General features: G+C 44.0%; 1 protein-coding gene across 9 annotated transcripts in view; it reads left to right on the top strand.

Moving 5' to 3' along the window:
• MCPH1 (microcephalin 1) overlaps positions 1-26,434 on the top strand; it is a 235,481-nt gene that overhangs the window by 183,692 nt on the left and 25,355 nt on the right. For 2 of the 9 annotated variants that reach the window (XM_070499956.1, XM_070499955.1), the window contains exon 13: positions 20,001-20,736. The exons of the other annotated variants lie outside the window; for them this stretch is intronic. In XM_070499956.1, the coding sequence (XP_070356057.1) occupies positions 20,001-20,078 (78 nt within the window). In that variant the 3' untranslated portion in view covers positions 20,079-20,736. Of the gene's footprint in view, positions 1-20,000; positions 20,737-26,434 lie in introns of those variants that run through there. 9 annotated transcript variants of the gene reach the window in all.

Below are 26,434 nucleotides of genomic sequence, written 5' to 3'. Positions count from 1 at the left end.
GTTAATGCAAACAAAAGTCACCCACAAAAATAAGTCAACTGATTTAGAGGGAGCACAGCAAATGGAGACTATTGTTAAAAGTACTCTTACTAAACTGATTCTCTTTTATTTTAATCTCTGCTTATCCCAAGCCTTTTTTGCTCCCATGTGCTGATACACTCCAAATCTGCAATAAACTTGTTACCAGAACACAGTCTATTCCAGCCTGAACTGTTTCAGACCATTTTAACTGCAGGAGGAAATTTTTTTAAAAGGTTATCTTATAAAGTATTTCTCAGTGTTGGCTACAGCTTCACTTAATCTTTTCCAAAATTTGACGATACACAAAGCAGTTTATAGTGACTTATTAAAGTGACTTTACAGTGAAAGGGGCCTGTCCAGCTCGTGTTTTCCAAGTACAGTCATATTCTGACAAGATGCAGCTATTTTGGGAAGCCCTTGCTTGCAGACACACCTCTTCTGCTGAAGAGGTTGGGTCACATCATGTCCCCCAGTTATACAACTGTCCCACATTTGATTAACTGATAGCAAAGCGGAGATAATCTCAGAAGTGCCCAAATAAAATATAGGACACTTCCTGTGGAGTCTAATTGGCAGATTTTATTAACAGGGCCATATGGATCAGTAGATAACCCCTCCTCACCCCACCCCCCTTCCAGCATTCTTGGCAGCACTATAGGAGTAATATTTTATAAGTATAAACTACCCTCCAGCAGTTCAGTTTTGAGTATTGGGTGTAAAAGTGTATTTTTCTAATATTTTCAGGCTAGTACACCATATCTCTGTGTTCTGAATTTTCCTGTGGCAAATAAGTGACTTAGCAAGTTAAAGAAAGGCCTTCTCCCTGGCTGGGACCCCATAGGGAAGGAGTGTGGGTTTAGCCAGCACACGTCCAGTGTAAGATACAATGTGAGTGACATGTGGAGAGAGGGCTCTGTCCACCCTCAGCAGTGTGTCCTGCAATTGTCCCGTGAGCTTCCTGTTTAAAGGAGACAGTTTGGGTGAACGCTACAGGGAAGTCGAATCTGACCGTGGTCACCACAGCTGGAAGTATGACCTGGCACAGCCACAGCTGTCTGAGAGCCCTTCCCATGGACACCGGCTCACCAGAAGTGCGACGTGGCACCTGCAGCCTCTGTCTCCCATGTTTTCCACCTCAGTCTTTCTTTTAGCAAATCAGACACGTGATTAGGATGTCTTAATCCCAAAGTTCTGGAACTTTAGGTTTTCCCAGGTTTGCCTTTCTAAATGTCACAAAACAAGAGAATACTGTACGTATTCTTTTCTTTCATGGAAATTTATTTGCAACATTAGGCATCACTTTCATTTCACTCATTTTGACTGGATTTTCATGCACACTTAAATATCCCTCCTTCTGTATTGTCCATAAAAAGAGAGAGAAATTACATTTAACTGCTGTTTTCTCAAAATAATGCCTGGTGGCTGAACACCTTAGTCTATATTTTATTGTTTTTTTTTTTCTTTTGAGGAAGATTAGGCCTGAGCTAACATCCACCACCAATGCTCCTCTTTTTGCCGAGGAAGATTGACCCTGAGCTAACATCTGTGCCCATCTTCCTCTACTTTATATGTGAGACACCTGCCACAGCATGGTCTGACAAGCAGCACGTACGTAGGTCCACACCCGGGATCCAAACTGGCGAACCCCAGGCTGCCAAAGCAGAGCACACGAACTTAACCACTGTGCCAGCCTCTATATTTTGTTCTTTATGACCAATTATACCATAGGACTGTAGGGCAAATTTTTTAAAAAAGAGTTTCTGTGACACCATTCTCTGAACAGTTAGTGAGCATCTGGCATATGCCCTTCATGGGGTTTAGGAGTACACATATAATTTATTGAGTTCTGACAAAGAGAACACAAAATAAACGCAAACAGGAAGAAAAGTTCAGGGTATCCGTAAGAAACCATGAGCCTCGGTCTGGCTGGAGGGACAGAGAAAAAGCTGGAAGAGGAAGATTGAATGCCTAGCCTTAGGGCCGTTCATGTCTGTGGGAGGAGGGGCCATCGAAAACTCATGAACAAGTTTGAGTGAAATTAATCTGGCAGTGCTATTTAGGATGTGCTGAAGGGCTAAGAGATTTAGAAACAGGACTTCTGAATCCCATAACTGGCTTTGGCCTACAGTAGCCTACCTCTTGTGGTGTCATTATGGGAGGTGTCACACAACCTCCCATAATGTGGGCATCCTGACCTGAAACCACTTAAGATGATTCCTGTGTGACGGAAATACTCCCATTAAGAAAATGAGGACTCTGGAAGTTGGGCTGTCTTAGTGAGGAGCCCTGGGACCAGCGATGCCCTCATCTTGCACTCTCAGCACTGTTTGTTCAACCCAGAGCGAAGGACATCTGTTTCAGATTCTCAGTGTTGGTAAAAGTCCCTTATTTTTGTTGTCAGTGCTGTGTATTGATTTGGTGTGAGCAGGCTCGAACGTCTCTGGTGGTGGTCTGGATTATATAGACCAGGAGTCTGTACAGTGCCTCTTTCTTTTATGAAAATAATTTGACAGGAAAAATGACTCACTGAAGTCTGGCAGATATAGAGCCCTCCGAACTGACTTCTAACTCGGCCACGTTGGGTTCCAACTGGATGTCCTCAGACTTTGCCATCACAACATCTACTTCTGGTTTAGATTTTGTTAGTTGTTTGTTTCGGCTCATGATTTTTTTTTTCTCCCAGCTTTATTGAGGTATAATTTCCATACAATAAAATTCACCACTTTCAGCGTATAGTTGGGCGACTTTTGGCAACCCTGCGGCGTGTGATGACCACTACACTCAAAACACAGAACACTATGTGTTTCTCGTTTGGTGATTGGTGGACATTTGAGTTGTTTCCAGTTTTTGATTGTTACGGATCTGATTATGATTTTTGGCAGACATTCGTGTATAGTCACATATCACTTGGTGATTCTTCAGGAGAATAGCAGTCTTGGGGCCTGGAAGGTTTACTGTGGTCTTGAAAAGTTTGCGATAATAAGGTTTCAGCCAGTGCTCCTTTATAAGAATGCAAAGGAGCTTTGGTAAATGGCAGAAAAAGCAAAGGCTTGTGGGGACCCTGTCCAGAGAGCCCAGACAAAGTCAAAGGGCCGTGAAGTGTAATCCCCGGAAGCACATGGCAGGGGACACTACTCTTTCTCACCTAAACTGATGATGTACTTTGTGCTGTGTGTCAGTGTCCTCTGACTGATGTGTTAGGGGACAGCCCACTTGAAAATCTCTCCCAGGGACCGAGTTCCATAGCATTCAAGCTTCCTTCAATTTTGAGATATCTCTGAACCATTTTGTCTTAAGCTCTCCAAAGTCTGGTCATTTGGGGAAAACAGAGGTGAAAGAATTTTCACTTTGCCAGCAGAGGATGTAGAGGGGTCTGAGGGTGAGGACTCGTTTATGGTGGAGATGGAGGGGCTGCTAACAACAGCGACAGGGCTGGGTCCTGAGGCAGACTGACCGCTATCAAGCTTGGCACATGGGTACCCCGCCTTCACCTCCACCCCGCTCGTCATCCGTGAGGAGGAGGCTGTGGCTGCCGCTCTCAAGTCAACTTTGTATTTCAGAGCCAGGAGAAGTTTTGGGCCAATCAGGCAGCTGTCAGTCTCTGAAGAGTGCTAACCTTTACTGGAGAAAGAACTAGAAATTCACTTAAAATGTTAATTTAAAAGAAAAAAAGGTGGGGGGGAATAGTATAAAACAAGAAAGCTCCAGAAAGAAAATTGTGTTCATGAGAAACGTCCCTTGGAAAACGAACTTTGTGGTTGGAAGAAATAGTTTGAGAAGCAATTTGGGAAGGATGAGGACCCCCGCCCCAGCACCAGAGAGGTATGCTAGAATTAGAAGGAAGGAGCAAACCCCTTCCTAAGGAGGGCGGTCTCGTGGGTCTACAGAGTGGGGTATGGCAGTCTGGGCCAGCCCTGAATTGCTTAGGACAATAGAAACACTCAGAACCCTGCAGCTCTTACCTCTCCTTCAAATAGATGTTGAACAAAATCAGTAGTCCACTCCGTTTCAAATGTTCCGATGTCATTGGCCTATCCGGGACACTTCTAAGTCCCGGGCAAGCTCTTCTTTACCATAACTGCCCATCTCGCCTCAACTGCCTTCAGTCCAGGGGGCTTGTGCACTGCAGCGTCCGCTAGCACCATGATAGGTAGGTTGGAATCCCACTTCTAAGGGAAAAGACTCGAATGGGGACTTTGAATAGTTTTTACTCTAGTTGTTACTTATAGAGCATCAGAAAAAATGATCAAAAGGGTAGAGGGGCAGAAATGACAACATGGAGAGGATAAGATAGTAATCATTGAAAATATACTTTTGCTTTTACAAATAGATTTTTCTTAAATAATCAATATATGAAAATTGGAGTACAAAAATCAGCAGAATACCTAGATGGTAAATCCATAACGAGAATTTTCCCAGGAGATCTCCTTCCTGTAGTGATAGATGTTAGAGAAATTTAGTGACAGGAATAAAATCATTTTAAAGAACTCAGACTTTAGCAGTATGTTTTTTCACCTGTTAAGGATTCGTGTTTTTTTTTTCTTCTTGAAGAACAAACAACTGATACCTCAATTTATGGGGACCTTTTTCGGTATAAATTGAGGCTCCAATAGTGAGTGAGGAACACTTATTTATATGCCATACTTCCTCTTTCCTCATATTTTATTACTAAGGATATTGACATGAAAACAGGATCTTAGTGTCCAATGAGTTCATCCACTGCCGATTTCCCACCAGAAATTCCAGGCTTTGTGACATCAGTGTGTACTGCTCTGGATGTCATTTGAAGAGCAGGCATCTGGAAATGATGAAATCCTGAACAACAAGGTTTTGTTTTCAGGAAGACAAGCTAGAGGGGACGGGAAAGGAAATGAGGCTTCAGTGAACACCTACTGTGTGCCAGGCACTTCCACCTCTCGTGTCATTGTCGTGCTTTCCTCAGCTGTACCAGAAGAGCAAGTAAAAGCCCTGTCAGTCACAACTTACAGTGTTCTTCAAGTGTTGCTGTGGTATTTGTTGCAACTAAATGAATTATGTATAGAGTCTCAGGGTCTTATTAATTTTTAAGTCAGTGTACAGCATTTGAATGCTTTTCTATCTTATTTATTGTAAAACTGAGATGTGAAGATGCAGCAGAAATATATTGGATAATTCTATATATCTATGCTTATTGAAATGAAAATAATTCAAAAGAGAAGTCTCGATTCATAAATAATTATGTTAACTTTAAAATACCTGAAAGACACGCATAAAGGAGACATGTATTGTCCCCATATTATCTTTTTCTGTTGCATTTCAAATGCTACCCTCATTTTAAAACTTTTTGCATTAGAAAGTTCTTAATAATAGCAAAAAGTAGGGAAGTAAGGAATAAACATTCAGTACCAGAAGAACGATTGAGTAAATTATGTAGAGTTGAAAAATTGTTTTCACAGAGAGTTTTCAATAACATCTGAGTGTGATATCATTAAGTGAGAAAAAATAAGGTTCCAAATGCGTAATAATTATACATAGAAATAACGATGAAAAATGAAGCTAGAATGAAGTAGAGGAAGGAGGGGAGTGGAAGAACACTCTGTCTTAAATATCAGCCTGTAATCATTTCACGCATGGAGAGCAAAAAACATTTGGTTTATGTTTTCTAAAATGTGTCATAAGGTAATTTCACCAAAGACTAAGCAACAAACACAAAAAGCAAGACATCCTGGGTGGTAAGCAGAAGACATTGGCACTTTCTCAAACTCAAGTCAAACTGGCTCTCAGCCACCGGACAATCTTTTGGTTTCTGGGTTCACACTGACAAGCGGCTTAATCTGGAATGTGGCTCTAAAACCATTTTTTCTTGTGTGGCATATTGGATGCCAATCTGTCCCAAGACCTTGTCACAAGCAATAACTTATGATGGGAACATGACAAAGCGAACTCCAGGAGCAGAAGGAGAGGATTTGATGTCTAAGAATTGTGGTGCTCCTGCTAGTAGTTCATAATCTCTTAAAGTTACCAACAGAAAAGGTCGCATTAATGTATCTTCTGCAAAAGGCAGCCTGTTCTTCTTAAGATAGGTAAATAACTTTTGAAGAAAAAAGATTTAAAAATTTATAATTTTAAAATTGTAAACATTGAAGAGCAGCTTAGAGTTTCCGAAGTTCGTTCCCGTAGGTTACCTGACTCGGCGCCTACAGTAATTCTGTGAGGCGGTATTGGGATGATCTCTGCTTGGCAGAGGAGGACACTAAGGCTGAGTGAGGTCACTTTGACCTCCTCATGGGCCAGTGAAGACTGGCTTAGGGCCCTCTGACCCAAGGCCACCTCACTAGGCACAATGATTGATTAAAATCATTCTCCTTAGCTACATGCCTACTTTTTATGCTCTCTGTGCTTACTGTTTTGGAGGCTACATCAGAGTTGAACTCTGGGGCTACTTTTTATTAAGGTCTTGATCTCACATGGTGTTTATAGATTATCAAGTGTTGAGTGATAAACCCTGGCAAAAATGATTCTACATTGCTGGCCCACGAAGTCAGTATATGCATAAATAATGGAAATTTCCCCTATTGAAATCACCCATGTGTGGAATGCATGGTTAGACTAACAGGAATTTTTCTCTTCTGTCCACTAGGTTTTAAAAAACCTGAATTTCCTTAAATGCAACAGCATTTTAAGAGCCCTCTAGAAATATCTTTGCAGGCTTCCCTCCAGCGCGCTCTGTCCGTTGGATGAGAAACTCTAGGTACCCACCATCTTCCAGGACATTTGGCCCTTAGAGAACAGATAATTTGGGTACCTCTTGCTTCAGCTTTATTGGTGAAGTTTGAGGGCTGAATTTTTTAGAAGCAGCACCAGGAGACTCATAGTTTCTGCATTGTGTTGAATAGAAGAGCATTCAAATACTGCTGGGGACACACAGTCTACAACCCATAGAATTCTTCATTTTGATCCATGGCAAACTCTACATTTATTGAAAGGCCAAAGAAAGAGAGGGACATGATTTTATGTGTGTCTCTAGGTAGCAGTCAGTATATTGTGTTCACTGTAGAATTCTTTCAACTTTGCTCTGTGTTTACATAAAATGCCAGGGAAACCTATGAGACAGAAGTGGGGAAGAATTCTGTGAGGCAAACTGGGACAAGAAAGCTATGGGAAGCTCTGCTGGAGTGTCATTGTTAATCAGTTCTTTTCCTTTATACAGATATTTGATAAAGTATTTCAAGCGTATAGAGAATAGAAAATAGCATCATACTAATGGGCCCGCCACTCAGCGTCAATCAAATCTTCATATTTTATTACTGTTGCTTCCACTTTTTGTTTGCTTTTCATAAATAAAATAGTGCAAATTTTACAAGGTTACAGCTCCCTTTGTATCCCTCCCTACCTGATTCCCTTCTCCTTCCTCCTTCTCCAAAGGTAACAGTGATCCTGACATTTGCCTATTATCACATAATTTTTATGTGGTTTTTCAAATGGGGAGGTTCAAGCAGAAGGGTGAAGGGCATTGGTTTTGGAGTCAAATATAGCTGGGTAGAAATGCAGATGTTAGAGCTTTCTAGAAAATTGGTAAGGTCCTTCTGAGCCTCGGTTTCTCTGTCTTAAATGGGAATAATAACCTGCCTAACAGGGTTGGTGTGAGGGTTAAATGAGGCATTCAAAAGCATGTGGGCCATGAGCACCTGCTAAGAGGTGACAGTCAGAGCCTAGATAATCAAAGTCATTTCAAAAGGAATAGCATGGCAGTGTGAGTCCTGGCACATACAAATCCCAAGAGACCCTTCTCCGTCACAGGCCTTGAGCTGTGAGAACCTCAGAGTGCTTCGGGGATGTTGGCCTCTCGGTTTGCAGTTCAGGAAACTGAGTCCCAGGAGAGGTTAAGGGGCTCCGTCTCTCTCAGACCTTGGTTGGTGGACCACTGGGATGGGGCAGTGACTCCTTTTCAGGGCTCTGAACCTCAAGACGGTGCCACTCCCCTCCCCCGCCCCCAGTCATGTAAGAAGACATCTGCTGAGAAGACCCTTCTAGTCACTTCTGCTTGTAGTGTGCAGTGGGCTCCAGACGTGGGGTGTAAAGACTTGTTGCCATCCCATTTGGTTTTAGACCAAACACACAATGGTCTTCCTTCAGTCATCAGTTTCTCTCTTTGCTCTTTTTAAATCAAAGTCACTCTAATGTTTAGGCTGTACTTATTTATTTTTAAAGTGATCTAGGCCCTTGTTTTTCTCTATTTTTTTTTTTCAAATAGCTTTATTTTTGTCTTGAATTGCTGCCTCAAGGCTTTGTTAAGATCCCAGGTTTTACTGAGGGATTTCTCACTTTGCTTGGATTGAGAAGAGGTCTCAGGCCCCTTTATAAATCTATGATTTGGGGCACCATCGGTATATTTTCGTGGAGCCTGGGTAATGCCCTGACATCATGGCATAAGACTTCTCAAGCAGAGAAGATGCCCTTTCACTGTGAAGGTGTTTCTCCTGCTGAGATTGAAATCGTTCTATCAGAGCAGAGTCTGTTTGTTGCTTTCTTCCTCTGCGAATGTGGCTGTCCCTGGTGGGAAGCATCCTAGCTGGCACCGCAGTCAATCCTCAAGCAAACAGAAGCTTTGGAGAGAAAAGAGGTGATGTCCCACAGACGGTCTCAATGCCACCTCTCTCGCAGATCCACGTTTGCTTGTAGGCAGCGCTGTGACAGGTGGCTATTCAGGCAGGGGTGGCTGCGGTGCTCCAGCAGGAGATGCAAGGAGAGTGGGAGGGTGGCAGCCACGCAGGGAGGGGCCACAGTGCCGCGCCTGCCCCCGCGGCCTCTCTACCGTGTGTTCTGGGCAAACCTGTCAGGCGGATCCTCATGCAGGATCCTGGAGAGTGTTTATTGTGAAGGATTGTTTATTTTTACGAAATTCACTGAAGCAAATCAGCGGAGTGCTGTGAGCCAGGTGATGGCACGTGGGCAAGGGATGTGCACAGAACAGGTCCTTATGATGGGAGTCACCGTTATGGGATGTGGCCTCTTTTCATTGTGGTCCAGCCCAGAGATAGGACACCACTCTTGTGGATCATGAAAATCCTTCCAAAAGAGTCACTCATGGGCCCTCCATGGAACAACTAGGGCATTACCAAGAAATATGGGCCATTGATCCTGTCCCGTTGATTTTGAAACAGTAAGTGAGTGTAGGATCTCATCCACCCACATGGCTGAGGAGCCTGCTGCTGTCAGGCTGGTTCCCTGGAGGAGGCTGTCGGGGGCACATGATGGGAGCACGTGATGAAGCATTTTTCTGTAGAAGAAAGGAGTAAGACTGAACAGCTCAATGTCCCCTGACAGAGGACTGCAGGGGAAGATGGCATTAGCCTCCAGCTGCCATCGCTCATTTCTAAGATTGTATACAGAGAGAAGGAAAGGCATAAATACATCAGAGGTCTAATTGTAACCTTCTTCTCTGGGTGATGGAATGAACCTGGAGAAGGGCCTGATTTAAGGGGCAGAAGAAAGACCATTTTAGCTCCCTCTTCTCAGTGGCTCTGTGGTGGTTTTAGACTTTTCTTTATTTTCAAAGTTTTTTTAACTATTTTTGACTGGTATATTAACTAATAACCTTTTGTAAATCTTAGACAGTATAACTGTCAAGAATAGATGAGTTGAGATCGAGTTTATTGCTAACTGACTTAGTGACTTCAGACAAATCGCTTTACCTTTCGGGTCCTTAATCCCTCAGTAAATACCGATGACTAACTGATTCGCAGCCTTTGTTGAGCACTGCTCTGAGTACTTGGGGATGCTACAGAGAACAAAAGGGGCGAGGAACCCCACCCATCCCAGTCTGCTCAGGCTCCTATAGCAAAACACCACAGGCTGGGTGCCTCATAAACACCAAACACTTCTCCCTCACAGTTCTAGAGTCCAAGGTCAAGGCCAGCAGATTCTGTGTCTGGTGAGCGCCCACTTCTTGGTTCTCAGATAGCCGTCTTCTCACTGTGTCCTCATGTGGAAGAAGGGGCCAGGGCGCTCTCTGGGGTGTCTTTCCTAAGGGCACTGATTCCATTCATGGGGGCTCCACCTCACAAAGGCCCCACCTCCTAACACTGTCACCTTAGGGACTAGGTTTCGACATATGAATTTGGGGGGAAACATAATCAGACCACAGCACTGCCTTCATGGAGATTTCCTTCTAAGGGAGGAGAAAGATACCACGAATGAACAGAATAAGCAAGTAATATAAGTGCCATGGGAGAGAACAAGGGAGGAAACCCCAAAGGAGAAAGGAGAGGTTATCAGGGCGTGCAGCATTACACCATCTCACCGAGAAGGAGAGGAGCTGAAAGAGGTGAGGAAGTTGCCAAGTAGACAGCAGGGGAAGAGTGTTCCAGGTGGAGCCAACGCACTAGAGAGGATGCCCGCCTGGTGTGATCAGGGGCCTGACCTGGAGGGAGCTGGAGTAGGCAGTGAGGTGAGGCAGGTTAATCGGGCTCTTACTCTACATGAGATGTGGGGACGCTGCAAGTGTGCATCAGGAGTGGCATGATCTGGCTCAGGTCTTAAAAGAACCATTCTGGCTGCTGTGTAGAGAGGAGACTCTCACAGGGTGACAGTGGATGACAGTGATCGTAACAGAGTTGTCAGGAGAGTCAGAGACAGTCGTGTAGGTAAGGGCACTGTACAGATGACAAGGCACCAGAAAAGAGGTAGGCGCGATTGAGTATTTATCTTCATTTCACAAAAGGGAAAAAGATCAATCGCCGAAAAGGAGCCTTTGAAAGTCAGATGAACGCTATAAGCAATAAATAATAATGATCACATGTGTAAGTTTCTTCTTCCTTTTTTCTTTTTTTTCCCCTTTGTACAAAAAAATACATTTCTGTGTCCTTTGAGACACAGTTTTTCACACGCATTTAGCATACATTCGTGGAGTGCTGCTTCTCCATGTGTTAGTCATGCTGAAGAGAATAAGCCATGAGCGACACGCTTTTCATCTAAATTTAAAGGATATTGGACGATATTTTGATAATCATATTGGGCTCAGATCTTGGCTTTGCGTCTACCTGGAACTGTGCCTTTTACCAAGGCCTCCACCACTGTGGGTAGCTTTTACTCACCTGTAGGGCAGAGGACAAAATAAATGAGCTCAAATGTTCTTGTAGCTCAACCAGCTTCAGAATGCTTTCACAGGTGGCCATCTTACTGCATCGTCACAGGTTATCAGCAATAGAGGAACCAAAGGTATCTGTTGAGGAAAGTAACTCCTTCATTCAGGATGATGGCTCCATCACTTCTAATTTAGGTATTTTATGTACCTGCACACATGACAGCCAAGAAAGTCTAGACACTAGAACAGTAGATGACCTGGTGACTTGGGATGGGCAGTAAGGAAGCCCGAACTTTGGAGGCAGTGTGGAGAGTAGGAGGAGCACACGAGCATCTGGGTATGGATAGGGGCGAACAGAAGGATTCCCAGGAAACAGGATTGTGGCATTTCACGTCATATCCCCAGCAACCAGCACAGAGCCTGGGCCATGGTAGATGTCAACAAACTAGGACTGAAATGACCCAACCAGATCAAGGCCAAAATAATTCCCTTTTGTGCTGGAATCCATAGTCTTCTAAAAGGGTAATACATTGCAGTGGAGTTTATTAATTATCAACATTAAATGGCCAAGGCCCAAATGAGACAATGGAGAAGAACAAAAAAGCAAAGAGTGAAAGGTAGATCTTAAGTGTTCTTACCACCAAAGAAAGGTAACTGTGAGGTGATGGGTATGTTGATTAGCTTGATTGTGGGGATCATCTCACAGTGTGTAGTATATCAAGACATCACACTGTATAACCTAAATATATACAGTTTTTATTGGTCATTTATTCCTGGGGGAACAAAAATAAAGAATGAATGTGAGGACCTCGATATAGATAATATGGTAAGATTTTAGCAACCAGTTGGGACTGGTAAATTAAATCAGTAAAGAATCTAAACTGATTCTCTAGGCCACTCTGGAGGGTAGGAAAGGAGCGATGGTGCACAGCAGTCAAGAGCATGGGGTTGAGTCCAAGCACAGAGTTGAGTCGGGCAACACCAGACACTGTCCTCTTAGTTCCCGGGTGTGACTCTGGGCACTTTCTGTCCCTGCCCAGCATCTCAATGAGGGCAGTGATGGCAGTGCTGTAAGAATTAAGTGGGCAGCTGTGTTAGCACTAATCCCAGGCAGTGTGCCCAGTGCTCATAAAGGTTCCGTAAAGATTATCTTTACCATCATCCCTGTCAATAGGGAGAAAATATGGAAGAAAGGGAGCAGAGGCAGGACACAGCATCTCCTATGGTTGTCTTCCTGTGCTTCAGGTGGACTTTAGATGTCAAGAAGGGATTCCTTAAGTCAAGGCTGGGATACAGACTCTAGAGCAACGACTGGTTACTTGGTTCACAGGTGACAAATCTGACGTGGAAGCTGGACTTTATGTGCCTGTGCCACTGCCACTTGGCCCTGCAGACACCAGAGACAGTGCAGAGATAAATAACAAGCAGCCCTGGGCCCAGAGCTCACTCTCAGCCCGAAGGTTCACTCGCCCAGCCAGGATCCTGCCCCCGCTGTCTGGGAGCTGTTGCTGCAGACAGGAGAGCCCCGCAGGCCCAGAGCTGGTGCCTGCAACGGGGAGGGAGCCAAGGAGGAGTCCCTGTCTCTTTCCTAACTTGTCTGTTTCTGGCAACATATCCTTCAAGACGGTCCTGCTTTTCTCAGCCTCCAACTCTCCTGTTCTGAACTCACTGCTTTCCTACATATGCTGTATCTCCCCTTAGTGAGCCCACATAACCACCACTCTGAGGGCTCACCCTGCCCTCTTCTGTCTCTTTGGAAGAAATGTGAGCTTCTCAAGGCAAAGCCATATGCTTTTGGTCTTTCTTGCTCTGGCACCTTGCAGAGAGCCTTACACGGAGTAGATGCTGGTGAGTGCAGGCTGAATGAACGGTCACATTCCCAGGTGAGTCTGCCCTTTTCCAGACAACATTAGCTTAGCACGTGTGCAAGTGTATAATTGCAACTGCATCCCCCACAATGAAATGAGAATGTCCCCAGTGCACAGAATTTGCAGTGGGGCAGGAAGGAGGGGACACAAACGCAGGGATCAGAGCGCCTCCTTGGAGATGCGGCCTGCGCCTCTGAAAGATGGTCGGTTCCCATGCTGGCCGGGGGTCAGGGTTAGAAGAACGTGGCTACACAAGTCTAGGACCGGCACAGGAGTGAGCCTTTTGGAATCCCAGGCAGACCCAGAGCTCCAGCAGGGAATGGAGGGGTCAGAAAGTGGGAGGCCAAGCAGATGCCCCTGAAACCAGAGACAAAGCTCAGATCCCAGCCTCAAATACCAAAGAGAGAGGAAAGCAGGCCTGGTTCCTCACCTCGAGATGCCCGTGGCTCAGCAGTGAGCACTGTGGACCAAGCTCATCGAGAGGGTCTGCAAGCACAGAAAGCAGTGGGCTGGAGGGTAAAGACTGCCTTCAGAGGTCGGTTCTCTCACTGGTTTAAAGCAGGGCTTTATCCTCAACAGGAAGCCTTTTGAAAAGGTAAATGGTGCTGTTTACCGTTCTCAGCTGAAGCACACAGATCTGCACCCATGTTTAAGCGGTGGGTCTGCAGGTGGCTTCAGAACAGAAGTTAGAGGGACATGCTCTTATATTTTGCTGCTGCGATGCGTCCCTAAGAGAAGGTGCGTGCGCAGCCCATGCTCCTGTGGTGGGCTTTCTCCTGCCTGCTGTAGCTGAGAAAAGCTAGCCAGACCCTGAAAAGAGCTGACACAGACAGGACTGGAGAAGTCTCAGACCAGAAATGATCATTTCTTGCTGCAGCCTTGCTAGAACTGCAGCTTCCCCACTGGATGCATTTCAGATTTTGACTTTCCAAAATACAGTGCTTTTAAATCCAAACAAAAGGAGCTTTGGCTTGGGCATGAACACCGTGCTAAAATATGTGCATGCACGCCTTGCATATAGACACAGATGTATACACACCCCCGACGTAACTGGGAGGAGAGAGAAAGCAGCAAGAAGACCTGATCCCTTCTGATTAAACCATGTACGACAAAAAGCATTAAACCTATTCCGATGGCACTTCTCAGAGCAAATATATGGCTGTTAAAAGTTTTGATAGAAGTGACCATTTAAACAGCTCCTGGGAAGTAAGACTATTCCTTTCATCTCGGGCTTGCATGGTCATAAATAGGAAGGACTCCTGTAATCTCAGAATCTTAAAAAGAAACCTTGATGTTGTTACGTGATTGCCCAAAGGAATGCCTTCCTCTCCGGCCCGGAAGGATATTTTTAAGAGAATGTTAAACTTGTGACAGGAATTATTGATACCTTTGGAATTTTTTTCTCAAGTGACTCAGGCGCGCTTTAAGCCATTACCTGGGAATTCGTCAGGGACAGTGTGACGCCAGTCCCCAAACTGTTTAAAGTGGAGCGTAACTTAGCGAGAGAATGAAAACCCGAGGATGTTCTTTTGTGCGTTATTCTTATCGTGATGAATGATGCTTGTTTTCCTCTCCACTTTAATTAGAATGTTTCTACATTTGCCAAAGAAAATGTTGGAATGGAGACAAAAACCTGAAATGATAGGAACAGGGCTTGATGTAATAGCCTATTTGTAAAGGAAACACAACTTGTTTGGTATTTTATTGAAACAGGAAGTTCAGAGCCTCGGCACACACAAGTACAACAAATTCTCAGGTGCTAGTTGAGTCATCTGTTGTTGGAAATAGTCTCCTGGTAGTTTTCCCCTGGATTTACTTTTTATCTTCATTTTTGGGTTTTTTTTTTAAAGTAGTGGCAGTGGATGGGGGTAGGAAATTACATAGAGATTCAACTGGAGATTGTGTACACTAAAAAATATCACCTATCAAGATTAAATAAATAAAGCAGGGAGAAGTCTCCCCTTATACATACAGACAGGCATTTTTGTAATAACGTTTGTATAAAATAAGTGAAATCATAGTGAAATAATCGTTTACCTCAATGCTATTGCACAAGTAACCATCAGTCAGGGGAATGAATTTGAGATTAATAAAGATGAAAAGCACTGTGGATTGATTTCTTTATGTTCTATTTGCTATTAAGCAGTTAATAAAGTAAACATTTAACAGCAGAAGCTAGGTAACAGTTTGATTCATAGTGTTACAAATTTACAGTAATGGCTTGAGCTAAGTGGGTACAGACACAGAAATCTTAGATTTGAATTTCCCATCCTTTTCTGAGAGGTTGGGCTGGGATGCTGCCTCAGAATATGCAAAAACTGCAGCCACCCTGGCAAGAGTTCAGTCTTTGGAAAGCTCACTAGTGCACTGACAAGTGAGGTGCTGCTCCTAATGGAACTTAGTCAGGAGCCCAGAGCGGGGCCCAGGGAGAGTGCGTGAGGATGAGGGTGCCTGCAGTGGTCCTCAGTCCTTCTCTAGCTTCTGTGACCTGGCCTGGCAGTCTCACCCGTCTGCTCAATCAGGATGGTTAGCCTGCCCTGTCCATTCAAAGACATGTCAGGAAGATGCCCCAATGCCACATGAAGGAAGGCTTTGCAGACGGAGCGAGTGCTAGCCAAGTGCACGGGATAACTGATATTCTCACCAGGGCAATGGTACCTCTTTTTTTTCTTGACTTTTATTTAGAGCAGTTTTAGGTTCAGAGCAAAATTGAGCAGAAGGTACAGAGAGTTCCTATGTACCTCCTGCCCCTACACGTGCAGAGCCTCCCGCATTATCAGTATCCCCCACCAGATGGTCCCTTTCTTGTAATCAATGAACCGATGTGGACATTTCATGATCGTCCAGAGTCCATAGTTTAATTAGGGCTCACTCTGGGTGTTGTGCATTCTATGGGTTGGGAAAAATGCATAATAACATGTATCCATCTTTATAGTATCATATAGAGTAATTTCACTGCCCTAAAAATCAGCTGTGCTCCACCTATTCAACTTTCCCCACCCTACTCCTGGCAACCACTGATCTTTTTACCGTCTCCATAGTTTTACCTTTTCCAGAATGTCATATAGTTGGAAGCATACAGTATGTGGCCTTTTAGATTGGCTTCTTTCATTTAATAATATGAATTTAACCTTCCTCCATGTCTTTTCTTGGCTTGGTAGCTCATTTCTTTTTAGTGCTGAATAATATTTCATTGTCCAGATGTTCCACAGTTTATCCATTCACGTAATGAAGGACACCTTGATTGCCTCTAAGCTTTGGTAATTATGAATAGAGATGCTGTAAACATCTGTTTGCAGAATTTTGTGTGGACACTAGTTTTCAAGTCTTTTGGATAAATACCAAGTAGGGCAATTACTCAGTTGTATGGTGAGAGTATGTTTAGTTTTGTAAGAAACCGCCAAACTGCCTTCCAAAGTGGCTGCACCATTTCGCGTTCCCACCAGCAGTGAAGGAGAGTTTCTGTTGCTCCTCATCCTCATCAGCATTGGGCGTTGTCAGTGTTCTGGATTGCGGCCATGCTAATAGGTGCAGGGGTATCTCGTTGTTTCAAGTTGCATTTCCCTGATGATATATGATGTGGAGCATCTTTTCATGTGCTTATTTGCCATCTGTCAATCTTCTTTGAGGGGTCTGTTATGTCTTTGGCCCATTTTGTAATCGGAGTCGTACCTCGTTTTGAAGTTTAGAAGCCTGACACTTTAGGCACATTAATGCTTGCCCATCACTGTGGATGTCAGCTTGACAGTCACAGCCGTCTGCCGTGCAGCGCTGTCTCCCCAGGGGTTCCGTCAGCACTCTCCCTCAACTCCCGTGCTGAGCTGGACCTCGAGCATGCCTCATCCAGAAGGAAGGCCTAGGCTTGCAGGATCAGTCTCCAATTTTTAGACTGACCTGAGACTGTAAATGTGACAAGGCAAAAACTTTGTGGCTGTGTATCAAAAGATTTATTTTAGCTAGGTTTTCTTTTTCATTGACTGACTAAGACTGAACAAAACAACATTACTCTGAAATGAAAAAATTAAACCTCCATAAGTTTGTATAAATACAGGTTGTTTTTTTTTAACATTGTTTCGATAGATAAACAATGCAAGAGATCCAGCAGGTAATTCCAAAAATACTTCAAGGCAACACATAGAAGGTCTGGAAGGCCTCCAGATGTCTTTTGGTTTCTTTATGGCTACAGATACTTCCACATTATTGATGAGTGCTAATCCACATTAGCTAACACTACTGAACAGACATATCTACTGGAAAAAACATAACACGGTTCTTATTAACACAGTTCGAGGTGAGGAAAAAAGCAGGGAGTCAGGTCGTAATTGCTAAATGCGTGCACATGGAGGCAGATAAAACGGCCATCAAGAGGTAAAGAGGAAGAAATACGGACTTGAGCCCTCAGGAAGGAGAGAGTTAAACTTTGTCTTCATTCTGTGCTTCCAACACAGGCTCCTTGAAATGGCATCACTGGCCTTCCACACAAACTGGAACCCCGAGTGTCGTCTCTGACCCTCACTGTTGTGGATTGCAATGCATGTCAGCTGTGTTTCCAGATGTTCCTTCTCTCCACTTCCACTGTCACTGCTTTCAGTTATCTTTGTAAATGCATCTTTGGAAAACATGGATCTCATCATGTTTAAATTTCTAGTGATTTCCTTTTGCCTGCAAGATCAACTTCAAACTTTTCAGCAAGGCATTCAATACCTTTCACAAAGCTTGTTCTCAACCCACCTTCCTGCCAGCCCCGTTGCTTCCCTGCCTCCAAATGCCAACTGGCTGCACAGGACTACCTTTTGTACCTGCAACCAAGCTGTTTATGTCAGTCTCTCCTCTGCCAGCCTCACTGTCAGGATCACTGATTCACCCTGCCTGCCCATCACACCCAAGACACACACACACACACACATCCTTTTCCTAATCATCCTAAGGACAAGCTTTTCTGAGAAGCATTCCCTAGACCTTCCAGGAAAAATTAATTGCACCCTTTTTTATGGTTTTACAGTCTTGTTTTTATATCACCAGTGTAAATACTATAGTACAAAAAGGATAAATAATATCATATAGTTTAGTTAGTTGTTTATGTATGTCTCTTCTGCTAGATTACGAGCTGCTTGAAGGCAAGGTCCACATTTTTGTCCTCATTTTTTTTAATCCCCTGCATCATCCATTGAAGACACTCAATATCTTGAGTTAAAACTGAATCTGATTGGAAGGAGCTAACAAGATTCTGAATGCTGTACGGATAAACGTTAGGAAAGCTGAATTCCTTGAGCAGAAAGATTCGAGAAGGGTACTCGTTGGGAAGGGTGGAAGGTCATTAGGGACCAGATTGTAGAGGCCTTAACACCAAACTGAGGTCATTATCCCTTATCCGGCAGGGTTTGGAGCCAGAGAGGGACATGGTCTCTGAGCTGCATGATGATTTCCAGGCAATGAAGTGAAGGCAGGTGAAGTGAGATCTAGGAGTCCTGATGGGAGGTCACTGGGCAGCCACATGTGTGGACGGGAAACCCTGAGCGAGAATCATGGCTGTGGAAATGAGAGGAAGAACCAGACTGAAGCAGTGGGAGAAGCAAGGGCCCGAGGGCTAGCCTAGGGGGAGGCTGCGGGAGGAGGAGGCCTGAGCTGTGCTCTTCCACTCACAGCGAGCTGCCAGTGGGGAGGCTTCCTTGCCTGTCGGCTTCCTCTCCTAAATACGTAGCACATTCCTGGTCAGCCTTTGTTGTGGGCTGCTGGTTTGTCCTTTCCTTGTTGTTTACAGCCTCCAGGTATTTGTGGACAGATCTTATCTCCTTCCCCCTTAGTCACCTCTTGGCCCCACTCTGCATATTTTATTCTTTTAAACTCTGCTCCTGGGTCTGACCTCTGGCCACTCTCTGAAGGATATTTGTTTTGTGTCTTTGGATTTTATTCCATTTTGATTATTTTAAGAGATGCAATCAACTAAATATGGCCTGGCAAGTATGGTCTTGAAGTAGAAAAAATAAATTAGATATATTTACACACATGTATAATAGTGTGTGTGTGTGTGTGTGTGTGTGTGTGTGTGTGTGTGGAGTAAGTGTGTTATGAACCTGAGGCATCAGTCCCCTGATACCACTGCTTTCACTTGGTGTTCTGCGCCCCATGCATTAGTCTGCAGCCTGGATTCTCCCAGTTTCCCCAGAAATGAATCCATTCTAAATGTTTTTTAAAAAGGGATGCAAAATCAGAAAGTGACCAACACCTACTGCCTGATTCTCCCTAAGTCCTCGTCCATCTGTGTGAGGTCTTGGGGTTGGGGGACGCACTCATTTTCATGGTCCCATTCATATGTGTAGTTATCAAAGAGGCCAGCTCCATTTTGTCTTCAGTTTTCTCTTTCTTTTTCTTTTGCATGTTGCCCTCCTCTTCCCACCTGTTCTCTAGTGAGCTGCTCTCACCTTACCCTTTGTCACAACATACTAGTTGATAACACTTCTAGAAGAAAACATAGGAGAAAATCTTCATGACCTTGGGATGGGCAAACATTTCTTAGGACACAAATCCAGGTACAAGCTCTGACCGTAAAAGAAAATTGACAAGTTGGACTTCATGAAAATGAACAGCGATGTTTTTTGAAAGACACCTTTAAGAAAATGAAAAGGCAAGCCCCAGACGGGGAGAAAATAGGCATATTCTGTATATTCGAAAAGGAACTTGTATGCAGAATACACAAAGAAGCCTTACAACGCAGTCCAAGTTCTTTAAAAAACAAGCAAGATGTTAAGAATAGAACTCCACAAAAGAAGTTATGTGAATGGCAGAGAAGCACATAAAAAGATGCTGAACATCATTAGTCATCAGAGAAATGCAAATTAAAACCACAGTAAATACAGCTACATGCCCACTATGGCCAAATTAAGGCCAAAGTTAAAACACCACATGATGGCCAGAGCATGAGCAACTAGAACTCCTGCTCTGCTGGCGGGAGTATAAAATGGCACAAACACTTTAGAGCACTATTTGGAAATTTCTTTGGAGGCTTAACATATACTTACTAAATAACCCAACAATTCCACTTCTAGGTATTCACCCAAGAGAAAAGAAAGCATCTGTCGACAAAAAGACTGAAATACCACGGTTCACAGCAGCCTTATTCATGATATCTAATACATGGAAAAACCCAAATGTCCATCAACAGGCGAATGATGAAAATTGTGGTATATTCATGCAATAATACAACAATATACACAACAGTAAAAAGGAACAGGCTATTCATACACACATAAACATAGTTAAATCTCACACACATCGTGCTGAGCACAAGAGGCCAGGCCTGGAAGAGTGCTTGCTGTGTCATTCCCTTTACGTGAACTTCAAGGACAGGCTAAACCAATCTACGGAAAGTCACAGAAAGCAGATCAGTGGCTGTCCATGGGTGGGAGAGGTAATTGAATGGAAAGGGACTGGAGTGAACTTTCTGGGATGATGGAGATATTCTACTCTTGATTGAGGTATGATTATATGTATATATTTTTTTTTCAAAATCATCAAACTTTGTACATTTAAAATGGGCACATTTTATTATTTGTAAATTATACCTCAATAAAGTCAATTTTAAAAGTTGAGCACAAGGGGGCTGGCCCCGTGGCCGAGTGGTTAAGTTCGCGCACTCCGCTGCACGCGGCCCAGTGTTTCGTTGGTTCGAATCCTGGGCGCGGACATGACACTGCTCGTCAAGCCACGCTGAGGCAGCATCCCACATACCGCAACTAGAAGGACCCACAACGAAGAATATACAACTATGTACTGGGCGGCTTTGGGGAGAAAAAGGAAAAAATAAAATCTTTAAAAAAAAAAAAGTTGAGCACAAAAAATAAGCACATGCACATTGCTAGAAAATGAGACTATCAGTTGTTTATGCATTTATGTGAATTTAAGCCAGTGGGTTTCCTCCCCCAGGGACGTTTATGTTTTAAGATATAGCTGATGTTACAGGCATCAGCAGGGGGTCTGGGATAGGAGTTTGGGTGTGGAAGCACCGTTCCCGTCTTCAGTAAGTTACATGGGCACTACTTATTGATAAGGCTAAACTTGGTTTCAAACAAATAAGTGGAAGGTAGGCTGTGTAAGTTTCTAAGAAGAGATCCAGACTGAGGCTGAGTCAGTAACTAACTCGGAAACCGTCACTAGTCACTCTCATTCTCTGAACTTCTATGAAGTCAATACTCTTCTGTATGTGGTGATTCTACACTACATTACAAAGTATTCAATCTCCATGAAAATAAATGAGCTTTTTATATGCTTGATGTGCACTTCACTTGTCTCACTGACAAGAAGAACTGGGAGAGCCTGGTCCTTGGACTCCCTCATCTCAGCGGTCCTCACTGCTTGCTGCTTGAGCACCAAGTCAAATGTCTTTCCAAGCATCACATGGCTCCTGTGCTCTGCTTTCCCAGTGAAGCCCTTCCACAAGGCCAGCGGATGTGTTCACCCACTGGCCTACGGTGTTTTAGCCAATGGAAAAGACTTTGAAAGAGAAGTAGGCCCTGGGCCATTCAAATCTGGATTGTGTTGGACTCCAGTACCTGAAAGACGAATTTCTTAAACAAATTCCCCAATACACCTCCAGGACTATTTGTTTAGGTAGATTGGAATACAATGGAATGTTCCAGTGAATGTTGGAATTCCCCGGTATATTTTTGTAATATGGACAAAATTTCTTAGAATTGTAAAGTTAAGTACAATAGAAACTTTTGAAATTACCTGGGGGAAATTGAGTTGCTAAGTACAAAGGAATAAGAGCAAAGAAGTTGACCAGAAGGAACCATCGAATCAAAAATGTCCACACAGAAAGAAAATGAGGACATTATCCAGTACCATCCCTTCATTTTATTGGCTGAGAACTGAGGCCTAGAAAAGTCGTTCCACCAACAACGATGCCTTCTGTTATTTCACGGAGAATTGATTACTCCTTCTCATCCTTATGTCTCCCCTGTGAGGCGTTGGGGGGTGAAGTCTCCCCGCTGGTGACCCCACAGCCAGCTGTGAGTGGAGAAACAAAGGAACTGGGCCTCCGGGCGCCCAGCCCCTGTTCTTCCTGGGCTCCTGAACTCCAGAACCGTCACTCATGTTTGGGACATTTTTATCCCTTTTTCCAAGCGTTGACATCCAAATGTGCTCTTTCCTTTCTACGAGTTTGGCAGTTGCCCTTTTTCTCCTCCTTTCTGTGCCCCTCCTCCCTTGGGACTTCAGATTCATTGAAAAAGAACTTATTTCACCCTGGGGTAAGGATTTTGAAACTTAAAAGCAGGGAGTCCCTGGCCTTTCACTGCGATTTGTTTCCGGAAACCACACTATAAGGCCAGTCATTGGGAAAACGTTGTGGCCAGGGTTGCATTTCTGACCAAAGACTCAGCAGAATATAAATCATAGATGTGAACAATGATATGTCCTTAAACCAAGATGCGACACTGCAAAGCGCCAGTATCTTCTAAAATAATCGTTATGTTTGAGTGGCCAGACTGCACACACTGGACTCTGAAGGGAACATTGCCCTCCAGGTTGAGTCTGTGGGAAGGCACCAGGGTCAGCAGCCAATGGCCTGTGGCTTCATTCGAAGGATGTAGAGAAATTGTTTCATTTTTAAGCACTGGGAATTAAATCAAAAAAATAATTGAAATTTCTTTTTGTAAATAAGAATGTAAATAAGAAAATGTAAATAGTAAAAATGTAAATAAGAAAAAAAATCCAGATCAGTAGGTTTTGTTTTAATAGAACAAATTCATAAACAAGTTTTTAAACATTTGGTAAGTGCAGTGGGTCCTGTAGGTAGCCCACAAATTGCGAAGTCCAGGAGTATCGCAAGATCCTGGAGAATGCTTCTTTTCCATCGTACTCTGAAGAATATGCCTGATTGTAAGTATACAGAAAAACAAATCCTTGAAACCCTGGAATGATAAAGTTGTTTCATTTACTTGTATATAGAATAAAATATCTGAAACATCTCGCAACCCTCAAAGAAGGAGGGAAAAAACCTTTGAGAAATCAAACATAATTCATCCCTACTCAAATTTGAAAATTCACAATGTTGGACTTTCAAGTGACCTAAAAATAAAATTCACAATAGGTCATTGTGTACATCTTGACCCCAAATATGGCTTTGAAAAAGCTTCATTAAAAAACTTAACCTATGTGAGGTGTCGTAGTCATTTGCTGTTAAAGATCCACGCCCTAGTTAGAGGGCCTTCCCCCCAGCCAAACAGCCAGGGATTGTCAACCCAAGGGAGGGGACAGGAGGAGGAAATGCCTCCTCCTCTCCCCTCCTCCACACTGAGCAATAGCATGGAATGGAGATATCTCAGAGGGAGGAAGATCACATGAGAAAATGTGGAGACCAGATCAAAACAAAACAAAAGATTGGCAACCGTGGGAAACCAGGAGGCCCATGTTGTCAAGCTGGGTCCCATCCAGGATGCGCTTGGCAGGAGAGCAACCAGTACACCCGCGCGAAGCTGGTGGAGGCTGGAAGGCAGGGCTTTGGGTAAGGAAGGCCAGCAGGTGGAATACTGGTCCTGATCGGCACCCAGGAGGCCGCGGAGAGCGCCCACCCACAGCAAGGTAAGCTGGAGCCCAAGCGGGACTCAAGTGTCAGCAGGACTGGAGGGCAGGCCAGGAGGACAAGACCGCAGGCCTGAATGCCAGGGTGGGACAGGCCCCTGACTCACCAGCCCCAGAGCATATCTCCTGGTGGCAGAGGGCCTGAGCGGAGTTGGAGGCACCAGGGCCTACAGACCCCTAGGAGAGGAAAGGCAGGTGGCAGCCTAAAGACAATCCAGAGACAACTGGAGAACTCTGGCTACGAAAAAGAAAGCTCATCTTTTAGTGGGGGGTTAATTTGTCTTGGAACTGAAATTGAATTAGCTAAACTGATTTACTTTCACGATTCAAGCTTTTTAAGACAGGCACTATATTTTGTCCTTCTTCGCTAGACGGATCAATGCAAGGCAACTAGTACCCACTTGTTAAATACTCATTACAGATGTCTAAGCTTATGGCCCTTAGAACTGTCAACAGGCCTGTGCACGTGAAACTGCTTACTCTTGGAGGCCTCTTTGGTTTTAATTTGGCGATTTGGTGGTTCTCACTCATTAGACTCACCTAGGAGCATCGTTAACTTCCTCCCGCCTGGCCACAGTCCCTCACCCCTTTAATTGAATCAAAATGTCTGGAACTGGGGCCCCAGCACCGCTATTCTTTAAAACTCCCCAGGTGTCTGCAGCATGCAGGTTTGAGAACCACTGTTGTAATCCTTTCTCAGCCTGAGTTCCCTAGATTCATCCAGGGAGCTTTAAGGATCCTAATGCCCAGCACGCCCCCAAGGCATTCTGACTTAATTGCCGTGGGGCTGGGCCCTTGCAACACTATTTTAAAAGCTTCCCAGTGGATTCTGATGTACAGCCACAGTCAGAACTACTGCTCTGAAGGCTGAAGACACGCAGAACACTCCCGGGTCATTGGTTTGCAGCTCTTTCCGAAATTTTGCTTAGACTCCCAACTTTCAAGTATGCTATGGATTTGCTCTAGTATTTTTATAGGCTTGAAAATTTCTTAACCACCTGCCAGACAATTCTTAAAGAATCAAATAAAAAGTTCTATAGAAGTTATTTTCGTATGTACTTTATTATGATTTTTGAAAAACGAGCATTAAAAGCAATTCGGAACCAAGTGTGGCTGGATCGCTTTCGTAGTTATCACTAAAGCGAATGGAAAAGGCCCAGAGCAGCCAGCCCCGAGACCGCTAAAGAGAAAAAGAACCTACCGTGTTCGAGCTTTGACCTATTTCTTGCAGTTGTTGAAAACTATGAGGCATGAAGTCCAGATTTATGACTTTTTAAAAAGTTATTTGTGGATTCCCAAGACGATTATGTTCCCATCACTTGTGTAGCCTTTAAAACTCACATGACGCTTTGAAAAAATCCAAGTTTGGCACACATGGAGCTCAACGTCAGTTGTCCTAATAGCGTTCAGCAAAAGTAAGGGAAAAATGCATTCTGCCTTTGCTTAGACTATAGTTTATTAGGGAGAACAGACAGACAGGCTCATTTGTATGTAACTTTTGGGAAAGCTAAGCTGGGAGTGACTCTCCTTGTGCACTTTATTTCACTTTTTGCACAAAATGAGAATTTTGAGGAAGATGTCTTAGGAGAGTGAACCCCTTCACATGGGACAGGCCGTTCCACCCGTCCTTTTGACAACAGCATGGATTTTCCTTTCCTGGGAGTTTCATTATTGAAGAAATGTCACCCATGTTTGGCCAGGTGCACCAATATTGATGGCAGCCAGTCAGAGGCTTACCTTATCCACCCTTCTTTTTTTTTTTTTTTTGCATAAACTCTTTGGAATTTCAACTTTTATTTCTGAAACATTGTCATGTTAAAACCAATGCTAATTATGTCAATTACATCTCAATAAGACTGAAAAAAAATGATTTTTAAAAATTTAAAGACCAATGCTGATTATAGAAACTGCACTCCTATGCCCGACAACACATGTGTTGGCCTGAGGCTTTTTCTGCCAGGAACCATAAGGATTATTGAAATCATCTGCACCATTTTTATTGGTCTTTAGAGTCTCCTCCTTGTCTGACTATTAAGTGTTGCATGCTTCCACTTCTGCTAAATCCATGCAGATGTATGGGGGTGAGTTGCCATTGAGTCTCTCATCCCATCTGTAGGAGCTGGGGGGGGTCCTCTCTGTTCTGTCGTCAGAGCTCAGACTTCGGCAATCGCATAGACGTGGGGTGGCAGTTGTCTACCATCTAGACTACATTCTCCATTCTTTTATTTTTTTCTTGAGGAAGATAAGCCCTCAGCTAACATCTATGCCAATCTTCCTCTACTTTATTTGTGGGTCACTGCCACAGTGTGGCTGACAAGTAGCGTAGGTGCATGCCTGGGATCTGAACCCACAAACTGGGCTGCTGAAGTGGAACATGCCACACTTAACCACTGTGCCATGTGGCCAGCCCCTGTGTTCTCCTTTATCAGCTTATCGGATTGAGCATTATGTAAGATTCTTTAAGGATACGTATGTCTTCTGTAACTCTCCAGGGACACTGCAATCCTCCTTTAGTGCAGGCTCCCTGCCTTGATTGTCCTTGCCTTCCTGACCACGCTTGCCCAGTTCCTGGCTCAGCCGTCACGTTGTCTGGGGATCATCAGCTACAGTGCGCTCTCATGAATTCACCAGTGTTAGGTGTGTGTTTGATGGCAAGAAGAGCAAGGTGAAGGACATCATCCACAGCAATGCTGGGAGGTTGTTGTCCACATTTTGCCCCCAAGGGAACTGAGATGTAACGAGGCTTACACAGCACAAGGCCACATAGCTACGGAATGGAGGAGCTAGGACCACATGTGCGATCTTCGTAAATTCAAATCCCACATTAGCAAGGAAATCAAGCTTGAAGTTGGACTAGGGGAATTTAATGAATTCAGACCTGTCTGAAAGACAAAGATGG

Source organism: Equus asinus, chromosome 27 (genome assembly GCF_041296235.1).
Source record: "Equus asinus isolate D_3611 breed Donkey chromosome 27, EquAss-T2T_v2, whole genome shotgun sequence".
Classification (NCBI taxonomy): domain Eukaryota; kingdom Metazoa; phylum Chordata; class Mammalia; order Perissodactyla; family Equidae; genus Equus; species Equus asinus.
This window is presented reverse-complemented; position numbering and strand designations above follow the sequence as displayed.